This window comes from Centropristis striata, chromosome 12 (assembly GCF_030273125.1).
Source record: "Centropristis striata isolate RG_2023a ecotype Rhode Island chromosome 12, C.striata_1.0, whole genome shotgun sequence".
Taxonomy (NCBI): Eukaryota; Metazoa; Chordata; class Actinopteri; order Perciformes; family Serranidae; genus Centropristis; species Centropristis striata.
This window is the reverse complement of record NC_081528.1, coordinates 11,891,737-11,919,185: the sequence shown is the minus strand read 5'-3', so window position 1 is coordinate 11,919,185 and position 27,449 is coordinate 11,891,737. Positions and strand designations below refer to the sequence as shown.

Genomic DNA, 27,449 nt, shown 5'->3' with positions numbered 1-27,449 from the left:
TTTTCTATTTTTGTCTTTACCAAAGACCTAATTATTCAGTGTTGCAATAAAATAAATGAAAATAGTTGACAAAGTGGGGTGCGTCACAGCTCAGATCATCTTACTGCGAATGTGAACAGCTAAAAAATATCAGCTGTATTGTAGGGCTGAAAAATTTGGAAAAAATATTTAACTGCAATTATTTTTTATACTTATACTGCAATTGACATATGATTCACAATATTGACGGGAATGATTAGTTTTGCATCATTATTCTAATTTTCATTGAAAAATATAATAAAATGATCATGGTGTGCCAGGATATCGGCCAAAGGACTTTTTTACTTATTTCAGAATAGTATTTTGACACAAATATTGCATCTCCAGCTATTTGGATATTGCATGGTTTTTTTTTAACTAATATTAATTGTTGAACAATTTATACCAAATCAAAGAACCAACCTGAAAAATTATGCATGCACATCTTGCAGAGCAGAATGTTCTCGGTGCAGTGGGAGCTCAGATGCTTACAGTGCATGAGGGTTAAAGGGTCGGGCCAACTTTACAGACTGACCGGCTTGCATTTTGCTGGGCAGAGAGCAGTTTGTGGACAGCTTGTCGCAGATGGCATTGGCAGTTAAAGTAGACTCTGATGGTACATTCAGACATCCAACAGCCCTCTGGGGAAAAAACACACACAAGAGGTTAAAAAGATACTACATAACTGTCAGTTCAGCACTTGAGCTGCACTTTGAGGTGTTTTACAAGTCACCCAGGTGGCCTGACCAAAAAAAAATCCTTTATTGAGCATGAAAAAAATTAAATAATAATATCCTGGGGTCTTCTGTCCACGATGGAGCTTTTACTGCAGAACATTACCACTTGCTATTAGAAGTTGAAACCTTGGTGATTTAAACAAAGTTAAATAACTACAGCTCCCATTAAAGCTTCAGTGCAGTAACATTAGAAAGTTATCGTAACTTGGTTTAATACACTGATGTTAAATTCACCAACAATGTTTTAGTAGGGGTGTATTGGGATTACGTGTGTTCGTCCTGACCCAAACAGTCTCTTAATGTCTACTAATCACATGCTAGCAGGAAATATGGAGTGTAAATTTACCCTGGAAGGTTTTGGCAATGTTGTTAGTAGTAGTAGTTGTTGTCTATCAAGTCGGTTTTGTCCGAGTTCTTTTCAAATTAAAGAACAATATATGTATATTATCTCTCCTCTAGAACAAACACAAAGGATAACATAATTTTTCAGTGTGTTTCAAAACTGATAGAATGAGATATGTTAGGTTAGGGGGCTTTCAAGTTAAAACCAATATTAACCATCAGTTGGAAACTGGAAACAAACAGCTTGCTAAAAAAAAAGATAATTTTTTCTTCTTGGGAGGACAGTCTCACTTTTTAATATTAAAACATTGTCAATGCATATTTAATTTGCATGTTTCTGTCTTCAGGCGGACTAAAATGTGGCCAACATTAGCTGACACATATAAGGAATATTCACTTGCCATCAATTATCAAATCCTGATGGATTTTCACCATTTGGTCTGTATCATGTCTCAAATGTCTGCATGAAAACAGTGTGGTGGAAATATGACGTTTATTGCGGCCAACTGGACGTCCACAAATCCTGACACTCAGAGAAAATGGGATCATGTAGCTGCTTTTCTATTATTCTGTGGCATTGGATAGCTGCCCTGAGGCCGACTGCACAAACATGTCTAGATGTGAGGATGGCGTGTTTTCAATATTTTAAACTTTTCTCAGCTTCCATCTGTTGCTAAACAAGATCAAATGTGACTGTGAAAAGATTCACTGAAGCATGACAGGCCGGTTAATATGATGTCATATAATTATCTAACCAGACAGACAATATTGTGAACTGGATGTTCCACAAATCCAAATTGTAATGCACGAACAAATGGCAACATGCGGTGTGATGTGTTCTTTTTCTCTAATCAAAGAAAAACATCCTTCTATTCCCGATCAAGCCATAGTGTAGTAGCATCCACACGACAGAAAGTGATGTATTTGGTTCCTCTGCTCTGTTTTCGTGCTGTCATGTCATTGCACTGACAGTGATGGCCCTTGGCACCAGGGCGCTTCAGGACACTAACAGGCACAGCCTTACTGGCCTACAACATAATGCCAGCTGATCGCCAGAGGCAATGTGTCACTGCAGCACAGAAGTAAGCAGGCCATCGTAGGTGAATGTGTTCAGAATCTACACACATTTATTATATTGTAATTGAAATATTGCAATATCTCATTGCAATAACAACAATATTTAAAGATATTTAGCATACGTTATATGTTTTTGTGGTATGCTCCATCAAAAAAAGGAAAGAAAATACAAATCTTTATCCAAGAAATGCTGGTTGAACGCTACAGAGCTTTGCTTATCATGCAAACAATGTCCCACAGTGTTGGTGGAGGCCACTACCATTCAATCACATACTGCTGGCCTCTGACAGGGTCTAGTTGAAGATTCAAAAATAATGTCTCTGCATTTTGCATCAGGATAATCTCATGACATTTCATGCAACTCGGCTGCAGATAGAGCGCACCACGCTAAGAAAATAAATCGATTTCTAGAACTCAGTGATGGTGCAGGCAATTCTGATACTGAAAAGATAAATAGTGTTGCTTGTTCTGCTCTCTGTTCCTTTGCGCCCCACACATCTTGTAGTACCTGCTGTGCAGCAGTTAGCTGTAGATTGCTAACAAAATTGTAAGTGTTTTTGTGTGACAGCTCAACCTCTGATTGAGCTCACTGTGAAAGAATTGTTTTGCCAGAATAAGAAGAAATAAATTGAAGGTTATTCCTGTTGTTCACTTGTACAGCAGTGGTGTTCTCGATAGCACCATTGAGCTAAAGGCATGCTACATCCTCCGGTCTGAAGACAGACCTGATAAAACTTGGTGTGGACAGGGGGCCACCTACAGGGTACATTTGGTGGCCACAGAGAAAGTTTTTGTGGTCACGGCCCACAGAGCCATGGCAATGTCCAATCCTGTTATCATTATTTGCAGCCAGATTCCTTACTGTTCACTGGTCATGAGTCAAACTCTGGCATCCTAATGTGGGTTTTTTGTCGTATAAACCTTTTGTGATGGAGGAACATAATCTTCCCATTAACTGTATTATTGTGATTGAGAATAATGTGACAGTGTTGCATTTGGCTGTTAGCTGTAACAGGAGAGAAACATGCTTCTCATTTCCACCCAAGAGGTTTTCTAACAGGTTAAAGATTCAAACTGGTAACACTCTCGTCACACACCGGCTCCTTTTACATTTAATCTTCCGCTGCCACAGCTTTGTGAGAGAAGATCACTCTGCATAATCAGAACACAAAAAGAAACATTGTACAGCACTTTAATTCCTTGCCTGCAGCCCCAGTCCTGTGAAAAGATATCAAAATAGCCTTTGGCTACATGTTGTTACTCCTGAAATGGATCCACAAATCTGGGATTAGTCTTTCTGAATGCTCAGCCAGCCAGACGAGGTGGCCAGTTGTAAATGAACCGCTTCAATCCAAAATGATTATTCTGTCAAATTATTCTGTTAAATATGTGACAAATCCACAAACAAATTTTAAATAATACCAAACGCTAAAACTCCCAAATCCACCTGAAGGACAGATGACACATTATCATATCCTAGAACGGGCAGCAAATTGAAATGACACATGCATGTGCTTAAATAAATTGATTTAATGGGGGAGGCAGCGAGAGAGTGCAGCAGCTGAACATCAAAAAAGCTCACTGGAAAGTGAAGATGGTGGTGGACAGGCAGTTAAACCTTCTCCAACAACCAGCTCCACTTCAGCATGGAAAAGTTTCCTCACATTCAACTAAAGAAACACCTTACTAAAAAATGCCATGTTTCCTCAGACAAATTGAAGTTCAAAGAGAGGCAGACAGCAGATTTATGTGACATTTAAATCAGCAGCAAACTAAGGACCTTTCCTAATTTATGGCTCTGTTAAACCTGTGATAGTTTTATTGAGCTATTAAAGTCCATTAAGCCTTTACGTCTCTGTCTACATGCATCACTTATGAGGCTTTTACTGTTTATGGGCTCATCAGCGTTAGTTCATGAGTGGCATGACACTGAAGGCATGCTTAGTAATAAGACAATCAAAGAGTCAGAGGTCAGATTTCTGTCACAACAGTTTATGTGTCAAGAGCTGTGAGTCCTTCAGCTTAACCTCACGACTCTTCTCGGGCTGTATTCAGACACTGAACAGCCCCTTCATGCACTGAACTGGACCACTGTGTCGACATGGTGATGGTGCCAATGCAAAAGACTGTAACTTTCAAGTTGTTGTTAGGGCTGGTCGATATGGACCAAAAGTTATATCCCGATATATTTAAGCTGAATATCGATATACGATATATATCCCGATATTTTTATCGCAAAGTGAGAGCAAATGTTCAGTCAAAGTCATAGCCAAATATGACATGTTACAAGTAGTTTTAATGAAACCGTTTACTTAAGTGAACATAAATACTATAACATAAAATAACAACAGAAGTACCTGTTTATTTATTTATTTTTAAATCAAAGCTTCATAAACTGCACATTAAGTAAAAAATATCTTAAATAAAAATAGCCTTGAAATAAAATAGGCCAATCTTTTTCTGAAATAAATATATTTATTTGAGAAAAGAATAATGAACTTTACTAAATAATGAATATGCCAAACCCTTGTAAGAGCAGCATTTATAGATAAAGAGAGAACAAAATTTGAACTATATCGATATATGCGATGCGGTCTAATTCCATATCACATTTAAAAATATATCGATATATCGCCCAGCCCTAGTTGTTGTACGCAGAAGTCAGAGCATATCGATTGCACACACAGGGCTATCCACAGGGACGTGGCAGAGCTGGCAGCTAGCAGCCACAGTCGTAAAAACGGCAACAATGGGGCCAGAGTAACAGTGTAACCTGTGGGGGAATCGGGGTGTCGTTGTACGTTTACGAAACAATTGATGGATTGTAAAAAAATTATCAGTAATAACCGGCGTATAAGAGCAGCGCAGAGCAGCGCAGAGCAGTGGAACAGCGAACAGAACAATCTTCCGTTGTTTGTTGGTAACAAGTAACAGAGAAGCTTGGATTAAATCGCACAATAAATAGTAGCAACAATTTAAGACAATGTACTCTTACTATTTTGTCAATTTAAGAAACAAAAATTTTGAAAAAAATTACAGAAAACAAATCCCTGTATTTAAGAAAAATACTGATTAATGGACATTTTAGTGCACATATTCCACTTAACAGTCTGAGGTCAACTGCAACACACTAAATCTTCAAAATTATACCAACAATGCAGACACTGTTTACTTCTCTCTACACTTTTTACTGTAAATTCACATTGTCCTTTAAAAGAGAACTCAAGATGAGCTTTGTTCAAGACTCAAAGACCCTTCATTGTGATAGCTTAATTTGCTTTTAGATAACTAAAAAAAAGTATTAATCTTGTCAGTGCAGTGGTTATGAAGTGTTTGGTAACTTGTGAAAGAATTAAAAATCAACAGTGTTTCCAAGAAATGCTTTTGTAATGAGAGATGCTTCTTTAGTTGATGCAGCTTTGGTAGTCTTACAATACAAACTGTTGAATTCAAGCAGCGCTGCATCACACCATCACAGTGTTCTGCCTGACACATTTCACAGTGAAAGGCCATTCACTGTGTCAATGAGTCTCAGTCTGAAAGTGTATTCTTACACTATAAAGGGAAAGAAGTAGATCAATAGACTGAACAAGCAGCTCCTGGTTTCTGAAAGGAAAGTGATGCATCTCATTTAGACAGCGTTTCACCGGGGGCTGGCATATCAGCACTCTAAGTAAGGGGAGATAAGAGCTATGGCATTAAGATTGTTGAAAGTTTCAGACATTTCAAGGTAATATTATAATGCCACCATTAGCTTAAGCTCCCAGCTATCTGACAGGGCAGGTGAGAAATGTGGCACAGGTAGAGAGGAAAATCAAAAGATCACTGGAGCAAGAAAGGCTGCGACGAGATCAGCTTATTTAAAGAAGCAAGAAAGAAGGGAAAAAAGGAAAGGGGAAAAGAAATACATAGAGGCAGTGCGTTGGAGTAAGAGCTGCCACTTCCCCGGGTGCTGCTAAAGCCGTGTCTCATTCGGGGACGTCATATTTGGGTCAGGCCTGGTTAGCCAAGCAGGAGAGGCGAGGGCGAGGCGAAGCGAGCGGCTCAGTCCTGCTGAATGGATGGCAAGTCATGCCTTCTCTGTCCCCTTGTTCCGCTTCATTGGTGGGTGCAGTGGTGCCCGCTACGAGTCGGCTCCGGGGACATGCTGAGTTGTAATTGCAGATGTGTGGCGGTAAGGGGTCAGCCTGCCAACGCCAGAGATGACTACTCTAAACGGCCTTCCTCTTTCAACTTGCTGTTTAGCATCAGCGCCACTCGTCACACCTCTTCACAAGATGCCTGTAGCCTTCACTCAGCGGTGCGGAGACAATTCCCCTGACTGGGACGTGTCACAGAAACATTGCTGCGTCACTTTTTGGGCCTGTAATGTAGCTCTCAGTGACAAGCTTTGTGTCAATGATTGATCAAAAAAGTAGCACTGATCTGCACTGGTGTATTCCCAACTGTCCCAGTTGACTTTGCCTCATGAATAAGGAGGAAAGCTCTTAGGAGTTTATCAATACTGATACTTCTTTTCAGTAAAGATGCTTTCATAATTCTTCTTAACCGAACAAGGTGCACCAGTGCCCAGTGTACCGTTCAATAATATATCAACACCAGGGATGCCCAATCAAGTTTTAATGCCACCGATTCCTAGCCCAACTAATTTAAAATGTAGTATCTGTCAATACTGATTCCCGATCCGATACTTCTACTTCCCTAGAGAACACCTGCCTAGTGCACAAATCAATTAAATTACAGTTATAAAAATGTATCTGATGAATTTGCTCGGAAACTGAAAAGCTCTAATTTAAATTAGAGGAAAAATGCCTGCATCCAAGCTGTTTTTTTTTTTGTTTTTTTAAAGTAAAGTATAAAATGCCTTTGCCTGAGTTACTTGAATTAACTGTATTTAGTTAAGTGTTTATTTTCTGAATGGAAAAATACTCTACGCTCACGGTGGAACACTACACAGTATAAACAACAGCAAAACACAGAATGACACAGTTAGTTTACTGCATGTTGTTTAGCTCATTTATTTGCAGGCAGGCTTAAAGAGAAGTACCCTTACAATGAACCAAACACGGTGTAAAAAAAAACCGATTCACATAAATTAGGTAAATAAACAGTCTCATCCTGCTTTTTGCTGTCATTTGTGGTATCTGATGTTTCCTTCGTGAGCGTGGCTCACATCTGCTCTTATACAACAGAGAGTTGACAACACTTAGTGTGTTCCTGCAATGAAAGCTTTGCAAGTGAAAACACCAAAACAAAGGATCGGGCTGGGCTCAGCGTAGCTCAGTAGCAAATAACCATGAGTAAAAAAAATGCCTTGAGTGACCCGGATACTCTTTTAGATCCAATCAGGACATTCCTAATCTTCCTTTTCCTTTTTGGCGAACTGATCATGACTCACTGTTAAATGTTGCTAAGTTGGAGGCAGAGGGAATAAGTGTTTAAGAACTAGACCAGCGACTGGCTGGTACAAGAAAAAGACATCCCCGTCTTGGGCACAATGCAGGTATGTCTGGATAATAACATCAGCTGCATGGTGAAAAATGAGCAGGAATGTTTTTATTGTGTCCTCTTGAGGAAGTTCTGCCGCAGACAATTAGATAGCACATCTCCTTTTTCTCTGGTGAACTCTAGATGTTAGATTGTCTCCTCGGATTGCTCTGTAGGTCACAGTTCCTGTCCGCTAGTGTCACCTTTGTGGCCCGGCTTCAGCCTCGATTATCTGATGGTAATCTGGGACGTTGTTTACCTGGGTCACAGTGCAGAGCCAATCCTCTTGGCTGTCTGTCAACCGGTCAATATGCTGACCAGACTGCTTGGCCTTTTGTCCCTGGGCTCTTAAATTACTTCTTAGCCTAAAGGTTAGGGTAGAATGCTTTTAACCACAGGGTCGCGATTCAATAGATAGAATCCAAGATTGGTAAATGTTTGGCTGAGTGATTTGGCTTCAAATAATGATATTTTTGTTGCACTTCTTTTAAGGAGAAGTACACATTAAAATAATGTGATCCCACCAAACTGCACTCAAATAAATCTGCACAGATTTCTTCAAGAAGTACCACATCACAATTAATGAATAAGTTCAATATTCTGAAAAATCCAACCAGTCTCTACTTCAAGTGGCTAATACTGCCTTACTAACAAACTTGTTCATATGATGTATCATCTGACCACATCTAAAGGTCAAAGTGTTTATACCTGTTCAGAAAATCCAGCTGACAAGGCCTCCTTGTGGCTCCCTGATCTGTCTTGAGGAGCTATTGTTTGTCTTTTTTTTTTTGTAGTTTTGATGCTATGATGCTACTTTTGAATATTCCCTCCACTCAGGAAAAATGTGATGGAAGTAGTTGTGTGAAGAATGAAAGGTACAAATCCTTTTAACTTTCTCACCTTCACACTGCTGGCAAAGTTGTTGTGAGCGTAGGTGTGAATGTCAAAAATGTCACTTTTGCAGAGTTATATATTGTGTCCCAAATGCAGCCAGTGAAAATATAATGATTCATTTTTCTTCTGTGACATATTAAGAACAGCGGAACTCCAAGTAGGGCACCTATTGGTTCACTTAGTTGCATTCCATTCATGGAATAACTTTAGCATAGTGGTGAGCTCAGAGTAGGGACACTGCGACTCCAGAAACCTTGTGGTCGATACCAAAACAAGTAAATTAAAGGAGAGAAAAAGACTTGGCAGTCTGCTAACTTGTTACTCTTGCTATCATTATTAGCTGCTCTGTTTCAACAATGATAAGATGAAAAAATGTCCATGCAGGCTCAAATTCAACCTTCTTACACCATGCTGCAGTGCACAAAGCTCATTTCATCCATTGCAGTTTTAGTGGTGTATGACCGATGTTTTTCCCAGGGACACTGGGCATCCCCAGGACCTATTGTCCCTGCAATACTGTAGAAAAATTAGGACCGTTTTTTTATACATTTATAGACTGTATGCATTGCCTTGTTACTGAAGTATTGGCTCTATTGACATCAGATAAAAAATGTTATATCAAGATACAGTGTTATACACAGTGTGTAAACATGCCACATGAATTATTTACCTGGGAGACCTCAGTGATGTTGGTCTCAATGTTCTCAAGATGTAACACATTGTCCAGTCCGGTAAAATCAGCACGGTAGCCTGAAGCATGAAACTGAAAATAAAAAAATATCAATGTAGATAAATATGAAATGAGATAGGAGCATTACTTTTTAATTTTGCTTTTTAAAATGAACAGATTAAGTTCTTTACTGTACTGTTATAGATAACCGTCTGTAGAATACTAATCATCTTATACACTGCGGAGAAAAACACACACACAGTAGACAACATCGTATGCCTCTCTATATCAGTCGAGTTCATGCTTATCATTCACAGCCACAGTACACAGGATTCATATTGCTATTTCTTAGTGGACAAGATTGCAGATTGAAGTCTCTGTGCAATATAAAAAAATGTATTAGTGTCTGTTGCCATGTCGCCCACATTTATTTTTATCTGTGTGTGTGTGTTAGCGTGTGTGCATCTCCGTCTGTCATGCATTTGTACCCATCAAAGTGATTTTCACTTGAGGGGAGGCTGTCAAGTTTATTAATACACTACATGTGCAGACTGGATCGTATTAACAGGACAACAACATGCATGCATTGGTGCATGTGCGCAGATGTTAGTTTGTTTTCTATGTGTTTGTCTTACTCATGTGCTCATCTGGCTCCTGTGTGAAAACAGAGCTTAGTGAAGTGTGGCACTTCAGCTGTTTATGTAGCCAAGAGACTCAGCTGTTTACAAAGTGCTCCTCACACACTCACATATAAATTTACTGTACGTACACAGATGGAAAACTACTTTCTTGATCTAACAAAAGGCTGAGGACAAAACAGCAGGGATGTTCTTTTTTAATTGAAATGGGAGGGATAACTTTCTCATGGCAGGTTCGGACTAACTAATACCTTTTTTATTAGTTTCACCATCAATAGGAGGCACACACACACACACACACACACACACACACACACACACACACACACACACACACACACAAACTCTCTTTCAACCTCTCAATTTACTTGCCTGCAAAGGTCATTAGTAGGAACATTTGTTAACAAGTCATCAAAGTAAAAGATTTACAGTTTTAAATTAAATGCCTTTCCTTTCGTGTGTGTGTGTGTGTGTGTGTGTGTGTGTGTCCTTGGTTGTGTAAGCCTGATTTCCTCTCCATAGTTACAGATTCTATGGTAACAGAGTGTTTACCTTGTGCGGAGGTGTTTTTACATCAGGCTCATGGGGAGTCAGCTCTGATATGAACAGTCAGGAGACACACACACACACACACACACACACACACACACTTGTTCTCCTCTATCAGAAACATTTCAGTTAAATGTCAAGTCACTGGTCTGCTGCCGTTCACTGGAAGACATTAACCAAAACAGGATCTGATGTGACTGTGAACATGGTGAAGAAAAACCCAATAAAGGATTTTCACTACCTTTTTATGGGCATTGTGTCAATTTTTATGACACCTTTTTAATATACATGAACGTATGTACTGTCAGGTTGATGTAATTTCAATCTTAGTTAGTTGTCATTAAGCAGCAGTAGGTATAGTGGCAATTAATTATAATATATTACATGTTTGCGTCATGTGGATCACTAACTATAAGCCAAACATTACCATTAAAGTTTAATGTTTCCAATATATCCAAGGAGAAACGCATAATAACTGGAATTTATAGAGGAGGAATGTGCAGTGAGTTTGTTTGTCGATTTCACTGACTTATAATTTTTGTATGCTGCTCAGTCAACTGTAAAATGCCAAAGAGACATGCAGTTATAACTTTTTTAAAGCTTTTAAAATCGTTTATTACAGATTGATCATTACTTTCATCTACATTTTAACCATCATCTCCCTGTTAATGCTCGTTTTAGTTTATCCTAAATTGAGAAGCACTTTCAACATGAGAGTTATGAATGAATCATTGAATTATTATTATATTTTATTATTATAAATTATAACGTAACAACCGAATGATAAATTATAGGTATGGACCATAGACTGTAATATATAAATACACATAGTGTCCGTGACATTACTAGAAATAAAGCCCAAAGTGAGTGGCTACCTAAAGATGTAAAACAATTCCGTATTTTACAATAAAAAGGAAAGTAGAAAATTCTTTAAAAAGGAGAACAGATGTGTGTGCAGGAGAACTGCGTTTTTTCATATCCTGTTATTACTAACGTCACTACCTTTCATATGAATCTAGCAAGCCACTGTGAGATCTCAGGACCTGTGTGTGTAAAAAGCAGGGATAAAGGAAGTGGGACAGTGTACATTTATGGTGTGGTATTTTGTTTTGGGTCACACTGACACAGGTCACAATTTCTAATGCAGCTGCTCTTGTTGGTTATTTTTTCAAATACACATCTCGCACAGACTGTGTAGCTTATGATTCGGAAGATATGTATTTTGGGCTAAGTAAGAATGATCCAACGATTAATTTTGCTGTCATTAATTTTTATGTATTATTTTAACATATTGAATATAAATATGTATTTATTGAAAAAATAAATGTATTATTTATTTACAGTATCTATTTAAATGGATATATTTTATGCATTGTATATTATTATTATTAATACTGTCTATTCCTTTTTACATTTTTTTCTTGAATTTGTTGTTTAATTTAATCTTATTTAAAGTTCAAGAAAATCCACTGATCTCAATATTCTTCAAAGTAATCGGAATTATGTTTTTTGCTATAATTGAGCAGCCCTCCTACTGGAGTAGTGAACGACTAGAATATAAGTTAGAGATGATTTGTCCTTCAGTTTTTATTGCTGCTAGATAATATAGATGCATATCATGAAAATGAATGAGGCTCAGGACTTTTGTTGCATAGTTCTTGTCTCTCTCCGTCTTTCTTGTCTGTCTTCACTTGCTTCACTCTCTAGTTAAGACCTTTCTAGTAAACACACAAAAAGCCAAAGTCATTATCTAAAAATACTGAAAACTTTTTTGTTGCATAGCAACAAGGATGAGTAAAAGTTCCTTGCATGCTTTTAGCTCCTTCTGTTGCTCGACATCCACAGCGGCAACTTAAGAAAAGCCTCGTCTGATCATAGCCTGAGGCCCGATGACACCTCCAGAAGGTGTCAAAAGGCGTCCTGGGTACCGAAACGGCTCAACAGCCAAACATATTGGCATGACATATGCAGTTGCTGAAGCTGAAGCCGTCTGTTTAATTACACCTTCATTTTGGTCGCTGAGCTCTAATTGCTGTCGTTATTTTACCTGCCAAACAGCGTAGGAGGTATTTTTCTTGATTTCTCTATTTATAAGGTTTCTTCCCTGGTGCACTTTTATCTGACTCTTTGTTCTGCTAAGGTACTCCTCTGTTTATTCCCCACAAAAAAACAGTGTTTTCTTAAAACAGACCTGGCCGACCTTTGTATTGTGAGCATTGAACATTTCTGTCTGCATCAAGAATTGTTTAAAGCTGCCTTTATATATATATTTGGTGACTTGGGGCTGCAGAAACAAGCTCTTAAACATTATTTAAGTTGATATGGTAAACCTTTTTGCTAAAAAAAAAAAAAAACTGCCTAAATATAAATCCAGTAGATAAAAAGAAACCGTACTGAGGATTTAGGGTTTTGTTTTTCTGTCCACCCAATGAACATAAGGACATATTCACTCAACTCTGTTTTTTCTCTCACCAACTCCTGAGGGAAAGATTTGGCTTTTTTTGTCTGCTGTATCTGAAAACACTGCTGATGAGAGCAGATAGACTGCATCTGAGCAGTCAAGTTGCATGCTGTGAAACCAAAACAATTAGCTGAAAGACACTAAAACACTGGAGCTGAGGGAAACTGCAGAGTCAGGTGAAGAGTGACTCATTTAACGTTAATTTGACGTTTCATTTGATAGTTCTATAAAAAAAAATTGATTAGCACAGCTTTAAATAAAGCATATTTTTTATAAAAATATAATTACCATAAACTATGTATAAACTCTTTCTCATATTGCACAGACACTGGATGTGGAAAGGCAATTTCCCACTAGCTGCCACCATGTACCCGTTCATGCATTCACGCATAAAAACACAAATTTGACCCCCATGGCAAATGTCAGTCTCCTTAGGCTAAAACTGTGGTCACAAAATGGTGAGGAAATATTTGTGGACCTGACCATCTGACCAACAGACAAACAAGCTATAGAGAGAGCTGGTGCTCTCAGCTTAAAAATGAGGGCACCAGAAAAAATCCTGGTTTATGTCATTCAAGCGACAGAGAGGCCAGGCAGAGTTCCTTGTCTGCATTAGTGTAACAACTGCTGAATTTAATTCTTAACATAAAGCTCTCTCCCATTTGTGTGTGTGTCCTCAGATAACTTTGTGAGGGAGAATCCACGTAGTTGGCAACAGCGTCCCTCTGTTCAGGAAAAATCCCCAACTGGCTGTCTGCTTTGTTGCACCGTACGCCTTACAAGCAGAGCAGGGCTGAATGAAGTTTTGTGGTGTGCAAGTGTATCTCATGGCCAGGCTTACTTACTTATTTATTTATTTATTTTTCATAATAAGCCTGTTAGTAACGGGTGTTGCCACAGACAACTGCCAGGGCTTAGCAAGGGGAATATTAGAGTTTTGTTGATTCGGCTGGTGGCTTTTGGAGCAAGTTGATTGGAATTTTCACCCTTTTTTTTCTGAGTAGTTTAAGTCACACTGCCCTCAGTAAATGCTGCAACAGACCGTAATGACAGCATTAAAATAATAGTTTCCATCACACTTAATTTCTGTCCAATTATATGCATTTATTTACATATCTAAGTACTGAACCACCCTTCCACTTCTCTCTGAGAGTCGTGGGGAGGTGTGAAGGGACAGAGTGTGAACACTTTCTCTCTGCTGTTTTTCATTGTCCATCTGTCTCAGCCTATTCCAGATCCCTTTTCCCTTCGGCAGTCTGTCTCTTCGTCTTTTACACTTTCTGCTTTTCCATTTCAGCTGTTTAAGCTTATGTTCTTATGCAGAGAAACTGAATATAAGTGTGGATGCTAAATAAGCTTCAATTCTGACACCAGCAGGATTGAATAGTATTTAATAGCAAGTAGTACTCTTCTTTAAGTCATGTCTTTGACTTTCTTCTTCATGCAGTTTTACACCTGATGGATATTTAAACTATAGCACTTATTAAAAATAATAATTGCATGATGTATGCTAGTCCAATAAAATTGCCACCTTTCTACAAGAAAGAAGAATGTGTGGGGTAACATGACTAGGTCAAACCTCATTTAGGCCTGTCAGTGTGCTTAATAGTGGCCAAATTGTTGCAGGGATAGCCAGCAGTGGTGTCTACAACGTGAATTCCTGCATATTAAATGTTCATCTGCGATGGTCCCAGTAGTATTTGATTTTAAAGTAGCATAACACATGACATTGTTAAGCTCGGGTTAAAACAAATAATTGAGGACTTCCATAATTTAATCATGGCAAGACTGTAATCATGTTGGTCCGAACAAAGTGTTATTGTGTAATTAATAATTACATAGTTAAACAGACCAGACCTAGCTTACAATCAATGACAGTTATAAACATGCCCATAGCCTTAAATGCTGTTCGGAAAAGCTGCAGCATTTATTTACAGACAAACTGAAAGCTACTCTGTGATTTGCTACTCCTAACTTTACTGTTTATTTCTCCTCTCTGATAACCACTGTCTGTCTGCTCTGAAACTAAAGTGGCTTAACTGGCATCTTTTTTTGTGCTACTTTTAGATGGTTTTACTATAAAGATGAGTATTTTCTTCCTTTATTATGTGTACTCAGTCGGCTTTAAAATGGCGGTGGCAGCAACAATAACCCCATATTGATGAAGTGGATCAACTAATCGATCAGCAACTGGCAGAGGAAAACACGTTACCAGCTGACGTTCTTGCTGATTCATTTTTAAATAGCAGACTAATGGGGAAGCTCAGATCATCACTAACTTTGACCAATGGTGTAACTCCACCCAGTGACAGACTTTTGCGTCCAAAGGGCGGCTTGAGCAAAAAAAAGAAATCTCTGGTTCAGCTTCCTCGACTGGTGGCATATACTTTTAGAGCCTCATCAATGTTTGTTAAAATTATGTGTTAAAAATAATGTTTTTTAAACTAACTAGATTAGTTAAACTGTAATTGACTTTATATCATAAACAAAAGTATGCTCCACAAAGTTTGAAAAGTGAATTTCCTTTGTTCAGTCACCAAATAAAATGTTTACAAGACTTCTAACAATATATAACAGTTCTCTATCTTCACCGTGCAGGTATGATGTTGTGCTGTCTTTGAACAGCAGCATTGACAGCTTAATAAATAAAGATATCATCTGAATGAGCATCACGCACAATCTAACGAAGAAAACATTTTTGCACACCGAAGCAGATGAGATTAATATGAGGTTTTCAAACATTACAGGCAAGAACACTGACACAATCATTGATATGAAGTTGAAACAGAGTATGTTTTGTTAATTATAGAGACTGGCGGAGAAGTCAAAGGTTAAAACCTGGCTTCATCACAAATATATTTACTCTTCAGCACTATAGTAGGAAAGTGTCTGGGCATCATTTAAAACTAGTCACTTCATCTCCCCCCATGCCCCCCACCCCCTTGTGGCTGCTTCATTGTCAGTTGGACCTGTTCTGTGGGACATTTATTTGAAAAAGGCTTTAATCTCCCACTGAGGCAAGGTTATTGGCTTTTCATAGATGTTATGTTACATGATGTTTCTGAATAGTTTTAGCAGTTTGAGCCTCAGTGCAGCCTTTACAAAGGTCAGTCATCTCTAAAGCTCTGCTTCAATAACAACCACAGGATGTCCTATTGGTCCTACAGACCGTCTCATAACAGTAGTTTTAACAGGGATGGGAACAGGAATCCATCTGTCATGAGAAAAAATAACACTTAACTGCTGAGTAAAAAAAGAAATATCCTTAAAATAATGGTAACATTCACAAAAAAAAACCACAAACGAACCGCAGCAGAAACACGATCATACTAGACCTCACGCCACGATATTTTTAGATTTACAAGAAATCTTTTCTTTCTTTAGTGAAAATCTATCAATCTATCCTTCTGCAAATATCAATGAAAGGATGAAACTCTTGTTTTAAATTACACAAATAAATGTGAAATGTATGCATTGTGGTTGTATGTCTGGGTGTTGAATTCAATACATTCGAAGCATTTCTTTGTTTTTATCAAAAAATCTTAAAGTCAGTGCTGAAAGCTGACATCAAATATCCAATGTAAGAAAATACACAATGCAGAAAACAATGCTTGGGGTGATTTAGAAATGATGTTATCTATTTCATTCATTATTATTTAGTCTTCATTTAAGTTGTCAGAAATTCACTGATACTTGACATAGAACTCATGTTTATTTAGCTATTTGTGTATTTATTCTTTGTTTTCTCAGTTTTAATTTCTAGAATTGGTTAACAATCAAATGCATTATATGTATAATAATGTTATGGTTAAAAGTTATTTCATAGTTATTTGTTAAAGAAAGCAGCCTTCTGAGTGTGTCACCAGCTCATAAATTCACTTTATCCTCAATATAGCTCAAAAATCTCATATCGGTCAGGCTTTATGAACGAGACAAACAAGCTTCACAGTGTTTCTAGTTGTATGTAAAAGTAAACCAGGACACTGAACCCCACCCTGTTCACGTTTATATCAAAATACGCTCCTCTGGCCAAGTATGACGACAAAAACAAGGAATTTGACTCTGGTTCTCAGTCGCTTTCAATAAAGTGCAGAGAAAAGTTGTCAGTAGGACACAAAACCAGATTAAAAGTTTAACAAAGAAAAGTACATCAACATAGAGCCATGATGTACAGACACATTGATTTGGATGACGGTGTCACATAAACAAAGCTAAACCTTACGGCGTCTCTCCATTGATTAGTCTGCTGTGCTGTAGTTCATCTGATCAATCATGATGCACTCTAACATGCTGAGCAGTAATCATGCAGGGCTGCCATTTCCTACTTTTCTAAAAACAAAAAAACATTATGTAGATGATAGTGTAGCTAAATGTCATTGTGTGTATTTCACCAACACCTTTCTGCTACAAATCCTTCTAAACAATAAATGCATGGGTGGACGTGAGTGTTTATTGTATTCAGTCACTAAAGGCGTAGGCTTGAACACTTCTGTCAAATCATTTAATCCATGGCACTAATCGCCTTTTTCTCCATGGACACCCTTGGAGGGGCTGCTGGGAGGATTACTACTCACACATCCAAGTCTGTTTGCTGTGATGGTTTTGTTTTTGTATCTCTTTAATTAACAAATTAAGTACAACGTCTTATGTTGCAGTAGACAGTAACTATGGAGTTGCACTGTATGGAAATGCAGCACATGGCACCTGTGGATTTATTCACCAACTCCTATTTCAGTTGTGTTTCGTTTTTGTAGGGCTGCAAATAACGATTATCTTAGTTACTGATTAATTAAGAAAATAAAAAAGGCTGATTTACCAGTTAATTGTTTGGTCCAGAACATGTCCGGGAATAGAAAAAAATGCCTGTCGCAATTTTAGAAAAGCCCGGGGCGATTACTTCAATTGGCTTGTTTTGCCTGTCCAAAAGATATTCAAATTAAAACTGAATAGACACAATCCCCACATTTGTTGCATTGGAATTAGAAAATGAAATTTTGGATTTAAAATACTTTGCACAATTTATTGATTATAAGAACCAGTACTGGATTTGACTATTTGATTAATCTAGCCCTGTATTGGGTTGTACCTGCTGGGTGACCCACAAAAAAGGTGATTCATGGGTGGCATTTTGGTCCTAATTTTATTTATTTATTTAGTTTTTCTAAGGTTTGGTTCTGTGTAAAACAAAGAACATGTGGGTGGGGTTGTGGATGATAGATGATAAATATAATAAAGTTCAATAAAAATAATAATTTAATTAAATACACTGAATCTGCTAGCATATCAGTAATCTGCAACTTTTTCTCCTTTAAAATCGGTATCAGTCTGAAAAGTCTCTTATAAGTCAGGCCCTACTGAAAAATTATTGTACAGTGTACGCTTACTTTGGGATTTGCGGTTTGGGATTGGGCCACGGATCTTGTGCCAACGGATTGGGTTGCAGAACTAATTGGCCATATGTGCGGGTGTGGGTCAATAATCTGTCATCTACTAATTGTTTTGAGTGTGTCTCTATGGAAGTTTTGTTCCAAAGGGGTTCCATTGGAATCAATAATGTTATAAAAAAAATACATTCAATGGCAGTTGTTGACCAACAACTACTATTGAATGTATTTTTTTCCATTAGTATTCTCTGCAGAAGGAAACATATTCAGCCAGTCAAAACCAGGACGAGTAGAATATACTACTATAAAAAGTAGTTATGATTTAGTGTTAAAATTAAAATAATTGTTTTGAATCAAATTTCACTAGTAAACTCAAATCAATGCTGTTGGCTTAATGCAGGTGTCAGTCCGATTTACTGTAAGATGTGTGTTTGCATATTTTGAACCAACTACAGAGAAAAAATACATATTTTATGAGTACAACGAAAAGGATGTTGTTATCTGGCAGACAGAAGGAAAGCCAAGCATAAAAGAATCAATTAGGGGCAAAGTGCAGTCTGGGTTGATCATATTACGCTGTTTATATGTGTCCTTATTCGGGGTGAACACCACAGACGGTAAATTAAGGGAAAGAGTGGAGACAAATCCATGCAGATGTAAAGATAAGGTTACATGGACTGGAATGTGATTTGTTTTGACTCCCTACTGTCAGAATCACACAGGATCACACAAGACTGTTCAATAAACATGCTGACTGAGTTCATGTTCTTTACAAGCCCTGGTTCACAACAAGCCAGAAAAAAAACAAAACCAACTTTAAAAAGCTGCCACAAAGCCCAAGATTCAACTGTAGTTTGAACTAAAAAGAAACTGATTGCTGTTGCATGCATAGTATGTAGTTTGTACCGCAAGGGGTCTCTGAATTATACAACAAAAGATGGACTTTGAGAATACAGTGAAGTTGCATGGCATCATGGGACTTATTTTCTTAACTGCCAGTGCCAATGCAAATATATTTGACTCAGTTAATGTATTTGAGTTATATTCAGGTAACATTTAATCAAGTTTATTTACTTCATGACATTTCATTCTAAATAAAAAGTCGCAAGTTTGGTTGACCATTAGATGAGATGAATAATATGGATGTTAATAACGAACAGTTAAACCGCTCACAACAGAGAGCTATATCGTGCCCCTATGTGAGTGATGATTGTTGGGTTAAATCAACCCCACAGAGTATGCCAGGCAGATGCACAGCTGAAGAGAGAGAAAAAATCATTCTAGCATCCCTATTGAATTCAATTGTGGGGCAGCTCAACACTGTTATCCCTGCTCAAAACAATCACACCCCAAATAACTTTTTGACTGTGTTGAACGTTGTTGTAACATTATAACGTTAGCGTTAGCTGGGATGGATTATTGTGTTGCAAGATGGAAACATTTCATCAAAAATAAGGCTGTGTGACAGAAAAAAAGGCTGTATTACTGTTACTGAATGTAGTTCTGTGACATTTTTTTCCCATAAGTTAGAGAAACTAGAGTGGGTAATGACCCCATTGACAAGTATACAGGAAAAAAACAGGAGTAAAATTTAATATTTCTCTGGATTTGAACATTGCAGGAAACATTTGGGACAGTGACGGTATAAAATTTAACAAAATATATAATGTAGGCCTTTCCTTTTAAGACATTTTAATGTGGAAATGTTACAAATGTAATGTATTCACCTAGGTGAGAATGATGTTATGGTCCAGGAAAGCGTTCAGTACCCTGGGAAACCCCACTGTTCATGGCCTTCAAAATAGCTTCTTCCTCTACTATTATAAAAAGCGAGCAGCCAAAATAAGATAGAGAACGGCTGGATTTCTCGGGGCAGGCGACTCCCTTCTAGTGAAACTGATGAAAAATTCATCTTGCCAGGTTCTGCTTTATCTTGAGCTCCCTGCAAAGCTTCATTAAATCTGCTGTAAAACCTCTACCTTGCTTTGGTTCAGAGCAGAGGAGCTACAGGAGCTGGCCTCTGCTATGCATTTACATTTACATTAATTCTCTCATACATTTGCATTAACATTTTCAATACTGCATATGCATATTGCTGAGAGGGCAGTTTGCAATCCACAGAAAGACCTCTGAAACTAATATAGCATCAACATAAACAGGTTAGTTTGGAGGGTTAAAGGCCACAGCACCCTGACAGATACATTAAATGTGGCTTTAAAATGACTAGTGCCAGCAGAGAGGGCGGGGAGGAGAGAGTTAACGTGGGTGGAAACATAGCAGCAAGTGAGCTTTTCGTTCATGGAGAGGGATTAGACGCCTCTCACTAGAAACGGCGGTTGGATTCAATCCAGCCCTCTCTCCTCGCTGCTTTTCTCTCTTCCACCTCTCGTCTTTTTCTCCTCTCTCTTATCCCCCTGTCTTTGATCTTTCCCTGTCCTTTCTTTCTCCCTCCTGTCTCTTATATCCCTCCATCCTCCACTGCTTCTTTTATTCCTTATGATTACAGCAGTTACAAGTTCATTCATCCATTTTCTCAGACACTGGCGTTCTGGTGGTACAAATATTTCTCAAAAGCAGAACAAACCCTCTTCAGTCAGAGTGAAACCTGTTAATTTTTTACAATTTCTTTGATAATGTTAGAACAAAATCTGCTTTTCATTCATTGAATCATTTTTCAGTCATCACACACACATACACTTTGACTGATGCAGGCTTTGTTTTCTCTAACACAGTTGGTCTACTCCAGTTGTTCTGGGTTTGCTACACTGACTACGTTTACATACACAGTAATTTTTCACTATTATTCTGAATATGACAATATTGCGAATTTGATATGGGTCATGTAAAAAGCTTATTACATTTTATTCCAAATAGGACTTGAGGGATATGTCTATATTATTTAGATTTTAGGATCATTCTTTGGATATGCATACAGTGCATTCAGAATAAATGCCTCAATTGGGGTTGTTACAATTTGCGGCCCTTTGCCTGTTTAAAGTCTGCTATATGTATTGCTACGGTAAAAAACACAAACTAGCCGGCAGTTTGCTAGGGTATGCATGCTAAAAGAGAAAGGAACTTTAAAACATTATTAAAAACTTGGGAATCAACAGGTTTTTGGATTTGGTCAAACAAGTCCACTTATGATGGGAAACTATGTAAAAAGTATATTTTGATGTAACAAAACAAAATGGTACAAGCGGCTCAAGCTGTTGAATTTTTCCATATTTTGTCATGATAGACGACAAGCAAGAGCATAGACACCTGTCAAACACATCAGATAATGTTGTTACGTTATGTATGTATATTTATTTTCATTTGCCATGTAAACAGCTTAGTAAAGATATTGTCATTTTCAGGATTGGGCTCCAATCAATTTAGTTCATTTAAACTAATTTGCATTGATGATAATGTTTCAGAGAAAAAATATACTATTGCTGGGATTGCACCTTGGTTGCTGCTGGCAACGACCCTCAGCTGAATTTCGGGAAAGGTTAGCTCTTGATTAAATATTGAAGATTCAAAGCTGACTTAAAGCATAAAATCACCTGCAAACCGCAGAGTCCAAAGCCTAAGTCATGTGCTTTGTATGCTCAGCCATCCACTCCACCTGCTCCCCATGACCTTTTGCTGCAGTAAATGAACACCTCACGAGCTACTGCATTACCACAAAACAATCCGGTTGGAAATTAAGTTTCATCAAAAGTATAACCTCATTTACAATCTGTAACATTTTCAAAAATGAGTTATATAAGTAACTTCCAGCTTCGGTGGAAGGGTGTACTGTGTGACTATTTTTCTTTTTTTCTGACATTTTGACATTAAAATAATCAGCTGTTGGAATATCAGATGAGAGGGTTCAGGCTGTCAGTGTTTTTAGAAATGGTACTAGAATATTTGTTCCACTGCTTAGAAATGCTGGAATATATATTCCCAAAAAGTGTATTAAAAAAAAGTAATTTGCTATTGATCCATCCCTCTTAGCTTCAATCATCCTCTTTTGGGGCTGATATCTTCCTCCAAAATCTCCGCCTCTCGAGGTCAGCACAAGTCTGAAGCAGCATTTCACATATTTTGACATATTACAGCACTGCAATGTTTTGGCCTGAAGGCTTACTGTGCAGTTGTAGAGATCTTGTTTACCATCGTTACAGTTTGTATCCTGTGGGGACAAAAGGAATTTAAAAACACCTTCACGACAAGGTCAGGGGCTTCTGTGAAATGCACACAAAGGGCCACTACAACAAGAAAAGACGATAGCTGGGCTCAGCTCGCTGTACTTGGATCATTTTACACCTCGCCCAGAAAAATGCACAATAGTGACTGACGACAGACGTCCTGGGGTGGAGGAACTAACCTAGAAGCTGGAAAACTACGATGGCAGGTTGACCTATAAAGTTCATTTGTGTTTCCTGAACCATGGTGGGAAAATTCTGGCCAGAAAAAGGTTATCAAAACCTTCAGTTGTTCACTCACTGTAACAACGATCAAACTGCCTAAAGCAAGGCACCTGAGCTGCACCTGCTCTAGCTCTGCCAACTAGAACAAACCTGTGGTTGTACAAGGCAGGTCAGATGAGGAACTATAGTGTGACAAAGACTGACTGAGAAATAAAAACCCCACTCAGTCAAATAATCCAGCATTAATAAATGCTTAAATAAAGACAATTAGACACGACTGCTTTAAATGATAAGCTCCTCTCTTCTTAAACAGCCATAATAACTCAGTGAGGTTTAAGCCTGGAGCGCCCTCCTGTTAATACAAATCTCATGCTTTGAATAAGAGGCGGGGATCATCAGTCTGTTTTGTGATGAATTAAAAACAATTATTGTCAACAGTTTATCTGTAGGAGATGTTATTCCTTCAGAAATAGGCAACACTGCATTGCAGAAGGAGGAAAAAGGCCCTTGTGTCATTTGCAACCTTATTTTTGGAAACTGATTGCCTCTGAGAAGACTTGCTGTCTCTGTCATCATTATATGATGAGTCACAGCCAGTGCTGCTCCAGGTGTAGATATGAAAGAGAATAGAGACGTACTGTATCTGATAGGAGATAGATAGATTTGTTTTTTTCTCCACGATTTCCATTTTTTAAGTGGGTGGAATGTGAATTGTTACGTAGAAGCATTGTGATTTTAGAAACTATCCTTAACAAACAACTATTATTCAGTGAGTCCCCTACCATTATATCAGTCCTAACAGAACCCTGTTTTGTTATTTAAAAAAACATGTTACATTTAGGGTTGACATAATGTCTCTTAATCACATGCAGTCAAATTTATGAATGTTGTGATGTTATTTCTGGGTAAAAAAATAAAATAATAATAATAATAAGGGTTAGATTGTTTATCTTTACCCTGCAATCTTAAAGTTAAAGCAAGAGCTGTATTCAAAAACAAAGCAGTCAAAACATTTATTTTAAAGAAATGAACAATGCATGAATGAGACAACAGAAACATGAAGTCCAAAGAAAGAATAAACTAAATGAATTGTTCCCTTTTTTTATTTTTCTGAATTGTACAGTTTTTACCATCAGCTTTTTTCTAATGAACATAATGATTTTTGCACTGCTGCTAGAAGTTTGCTAATATATTATATAAAATATGACGACTTATAGAATCCCAGTTTCCCAAACTAGAGTTTCCTTGTGAGTTCTTCTGAGATCCAGAAGAAACCAGAATATCAACAACATCGACAGGACCCTAACATGATGATGTCAGGCTTGAAATAAATAATACAAAAGTTCCTCGTCCTGTCAGTCCTGCCCCGGTCTAAACCCAGTGGGAAGAGATGTGGATGAAGGGACACTGCAGTGTCAGAGTTTGGCTCAGGATTTCCTGACACCATCTTGTCAAAGATGACAACTTGCTGCTTCAGCTTGACAGCATTAATTTCTAACATTAACTCTATTCTGCACTTTCCTGCTGTTGGCTGAGGAAAGTTTCCATGCCGGGCCTATTATATAAGAGCTGAGAATTACCATAAATTTGGTAGTTAAATAAATTGAGAAACTTTGTGTGCATCACTAAGGAGTTTAACTTTGTCAGAAAAGTAACACTTACTGAGGTAGTTGTAATTTACTAGATCAAAGTTTGTTATTTTAATTTTCAAGCTATAAATCTGCAAATGTACAATTATCCAATGCAGTTATGGCTGGATGGAGAAAATCAACAGATATTTTCATGCTGTCTGTGTTTGTTTTCTCTGTGTTGTTGCAGATCTTATTGTCAAACTGGCAAAGGACAAGTTTGGAGCCATTCAGACGGAATACCAAAAGGTAATCTTGTGTTTATGTGTGTGTGTGTGTGTAAAAATGATGTTTTGCTATGCTTGTTTTTATTTTATTTTTTTTACATGTTTGCATTATGTTTTAATGATTGGATTCAGCAATTTATGATATAAATATAGGCGAAATATACCTTTGCGATACTCTAGTGCCCACTCTTCGGGTGAAAATAGCATTTACAAGCAAATGGCCATCTTTTTACTGGCACCCCAGAAAAAATATGGTAATTGCTTTTGGCATAACCTGTGAATTTAGAGACAGATCCGTCATCTTGAGTTTTCATGAGGAACGACTTTGATAACCAAAGATTTTTTTTTAGCTCTTTGACAGTCCCTGAGATCAAAAAGTTCACTCTGTACCTTCCTCTCAATTATGGGAGACTTTGCCTGTGCGCAGTGTTAAAATATGCAACTATGTGGATATGCATGCCGGTTTTGAATCCTTTGATTTCTCTTTTTTAGTTCTATCTCATCCACATGTTTTTGTTTTGTGGCTTTGCTCTTTCTTTGACGCTGCCTTTGTCTTCTGCATGCCCTCTTCATCTGATCTGCTCTGATCTGATCTGGCCTCCCTCAGCCAGAGAACATAGTGCTGACCCTTCAGGTAAAGTCTGCACACTGGACTTACAGTGCAACCCTTCCCCTGTCACGTCATGCTTCACTGCCCCGAGTCACCAGGGTTGCACAATATCTCGCATTAAAATGATAAACTTTATGTTACACTTGAGTTGACATATTACATTTTTTGTTTACTTTAACATCTTTATCATTTGAAATATTTGTGATTATTTGTGCAGCCCTAAGACTCTCATCCAGCCATCCTCTCCACCTTGCAAACACCAAGTTAGTTTGCCCAAACTGTAACTCCTGTCTCATTTAAGTCCTGATTTAATTATTTTTAGCTTCACAGAGGAGCAACAATTCTGACTAGAATGCAAAGGAAGAGTTTTGGCGCGCTTAAATTTAGTTCATTTGTTTTAGACACCATTTGCGATTTTCTTTTACACCTCCTACGTTATCATTATTGTGTAAAAGTACCATTTGTTTTCCAACTTGGCATCTGGGGACTTGTGGCAGTCTTAGAAACTGAGCGTGTAACACAAACATGGACATTCCTGTCAAAGCCATATTAAAACTGAAGAAAAAAATACAAATACCAGTTTGATAAGATATATTTTAAAGTCTCAACCTTTACTACTCAGTTTATGATATAATATATTAGGATTGGGAGATTGGACTAATAAATGAACTTTTGGCGATTGGCTGAAATACACTGCCATTTGTTTAGATTTTTTTCTGTCATTTTATTCTGTCAAAGAAAAAAAAATGTACATGTCCCAACCCTATTATGAATTTATTTTAATGCTGCAGGTTTAATTGTTTATCTAGTTGTGATGACTGGATTACCTCCTGGATAGAACACTTATGATAATGCAGTCATGTTGAATAGATGTGAAGGAACATAAATGTTTAGACAGAATAGCTTTGAAAGCGCAGGTCAGGCGTCTTATTTGCTTCTCAGTAGCATTTGCTCTGATATCCACCCAAACCACAGCAAAGACAGGAGGACACACATGAACACACAGAAACACACACTTGATCTTTTGTGTGCTGATGTTGGCAAAACTCTTTTCTACCATAAATCTCCACACACTGACCTGGACCATGGTGCACAGCGCTGCCACAGCTTTAATAAAAACATCCCTCAAGAAACAAGAAAAGTGCACTAAGCATTGTGCGGACCTCGGCCAAGAAGAGTTGAACTCACTCATTTGACCCCCCCAGGGTTCCTTACAGTCAAGATGGCGGCAGAGTTAACAGAAAAGGGTTATTTATTCATCTCGTATTGTGTCTAAAGAAGGGCCCAGCCAACAGGATTGAATGATTTAAATGACCAGCACACATTTAATGTTTGATTGAATGAACACCAACTACTCACCATGTTTTCACCTTGCAGAGATAATAACCAAAATAACTATGTGCATCCCATTGCATCCCTAAGTAAAACGAAAGAGATAATCAGTTTTCTGGTCCGTCCTTAGATATGTGATTTGCAATAAGAATATTTTGTATATCAAATAAATGCAAAGCAGGTAATGATGGCTAGGGAGGTTAATCAGTGAAAAGTCCTCCCAGCATACAGTGGATTTAAATAGTCCCACTGTGATCAAAGGCTGATGTTTGTTGCAGTCTTCACTTTAACTACTTTGAAAATCAGACAAGATATAATTGAAAATACCATGTTTCTCTTGTGGTTCCAGAGTCGTATCCAGTCCAATTTACTATCGAGCAGGATGTGAGCCATGACATTAATTCATTCACACTGGCTTCTACTATAACTCAGGCATTTAGCCCACAGTCTGTGAGCAGTTTGGGGTAACAGCATTTTGTTGGAGGACACTTCAGCAGGCTCTGGCTGCTGCTTTGATTTAAATCTGATTAAAGTTACAAGTCTTCACCACTCAGACATGATGCCACCTCATCATCCAGTTTGTTCTTATTGGAAGGTCACCATCTTCTTTTGGGCATTTGCCAAGACAAAGCTATAGTCCAAAAATAGTCAGAGCTGCAGGCCCTTGAAGAGTGGTGGTGGAAAAAAAAAACATTTTTGACCTTTTTTTTGTGAAGATTCACCCAATAACAAGCAGAGCCCAGAAGCAGAATGACAATGCAAGCGTTCATATTTGCAAAATGTCCTCAACAACTGGGTTGACATTGGTGCTTTCAGCTGACAGACCACACAGACACTCACACATGCCCAATGTCTCTCTCTGCCTCTACATCTTCAAAACTCTCTGGTTCCCTCTTTTTCTCTCCGCGTCCATTGACCCTGAAATCATCCCTGTTTGTATGCCTTAAGGTCAGAAAGGGTGTGGCCGAGAAAAACTGAGTGTTTTTCTCCCTATA

The 27,449-nt window shown here is 37.9% G+C and overlaps 1 protein-coding gene and 2 long non-coding RNA genes across 11 annotated transcripts in view; 1 reads left to right on the top strand and 2 right to left on the bottom strand.

The window, feature by feature from the left end:
• The window catches only part of prom1a (prominin 1a), an 86,279-nt gene that overhangs the window by 9,798 nt on the left and 49,032 nt on the right, over nucleotides 1–27,449 (top strand). For 7 of the 9 annotated variants that reach the window (XR_009395338.1, XR_009395336.1, XR_009395337.1 and 4 more), the window contains exons 2-3: nucleotides 24,476–24,534; nucleotides 25,120–25,146. Coding sequence is in view for 2 of the 9 variants with exons in the window: in XM_059346557.1 (XP_059202540.1) it covers nucleotides 24,476–24,534; nucleotides 25,120–25,146 (86 nt within the window). In the remaining 7 variants the exon portion in view is untranslated. The remainder of the gene's footprint in view (nucleotides 1–24,475; nucleotides 24,535–25,119; nucleotides 25,147–27,449) is intronic. The other 2 variants (XR_009395340.1, XR_009395339.1) reach the window with 1 other exon arrangement.
• LOC131982005 (uncharacterized) overlaps nucleotides 1–27,449 on the bottom strand; it is an 80,245-nt gene that overhangs the window by 19,583 nt on the left and 33,213 nt on the right. The window contains exons 5-6 of the long non-coding RNA XR_009395341.1: nucleotides 9,226–9,318; nucleotides 442–659 (exon numbers count right to left, since the gene is read on the bottom strand). This is a non-coding gene — a long non-coding RNA (uncharacterized LOC131982005). The remainder of the gene's footprint in view (nucleotides 1–441; nucleotides 660–9,225; nucleotides 9,319–27,449) is intronic.
• On the bottom strand, nucleotides 7,164–8,445 carry LOC131982007 (uncharacterized). Its single transcript, XR_009395342.1, has 2 exons — nucleotides 8,370–8,445; nucleotides 7,164–8,026 (listed from the first exon to the last, which is right to left on the bottom strand). It is a non-coding gene; the product is annotated as an uncharacterized LOC131982007 (long non-coding RNA).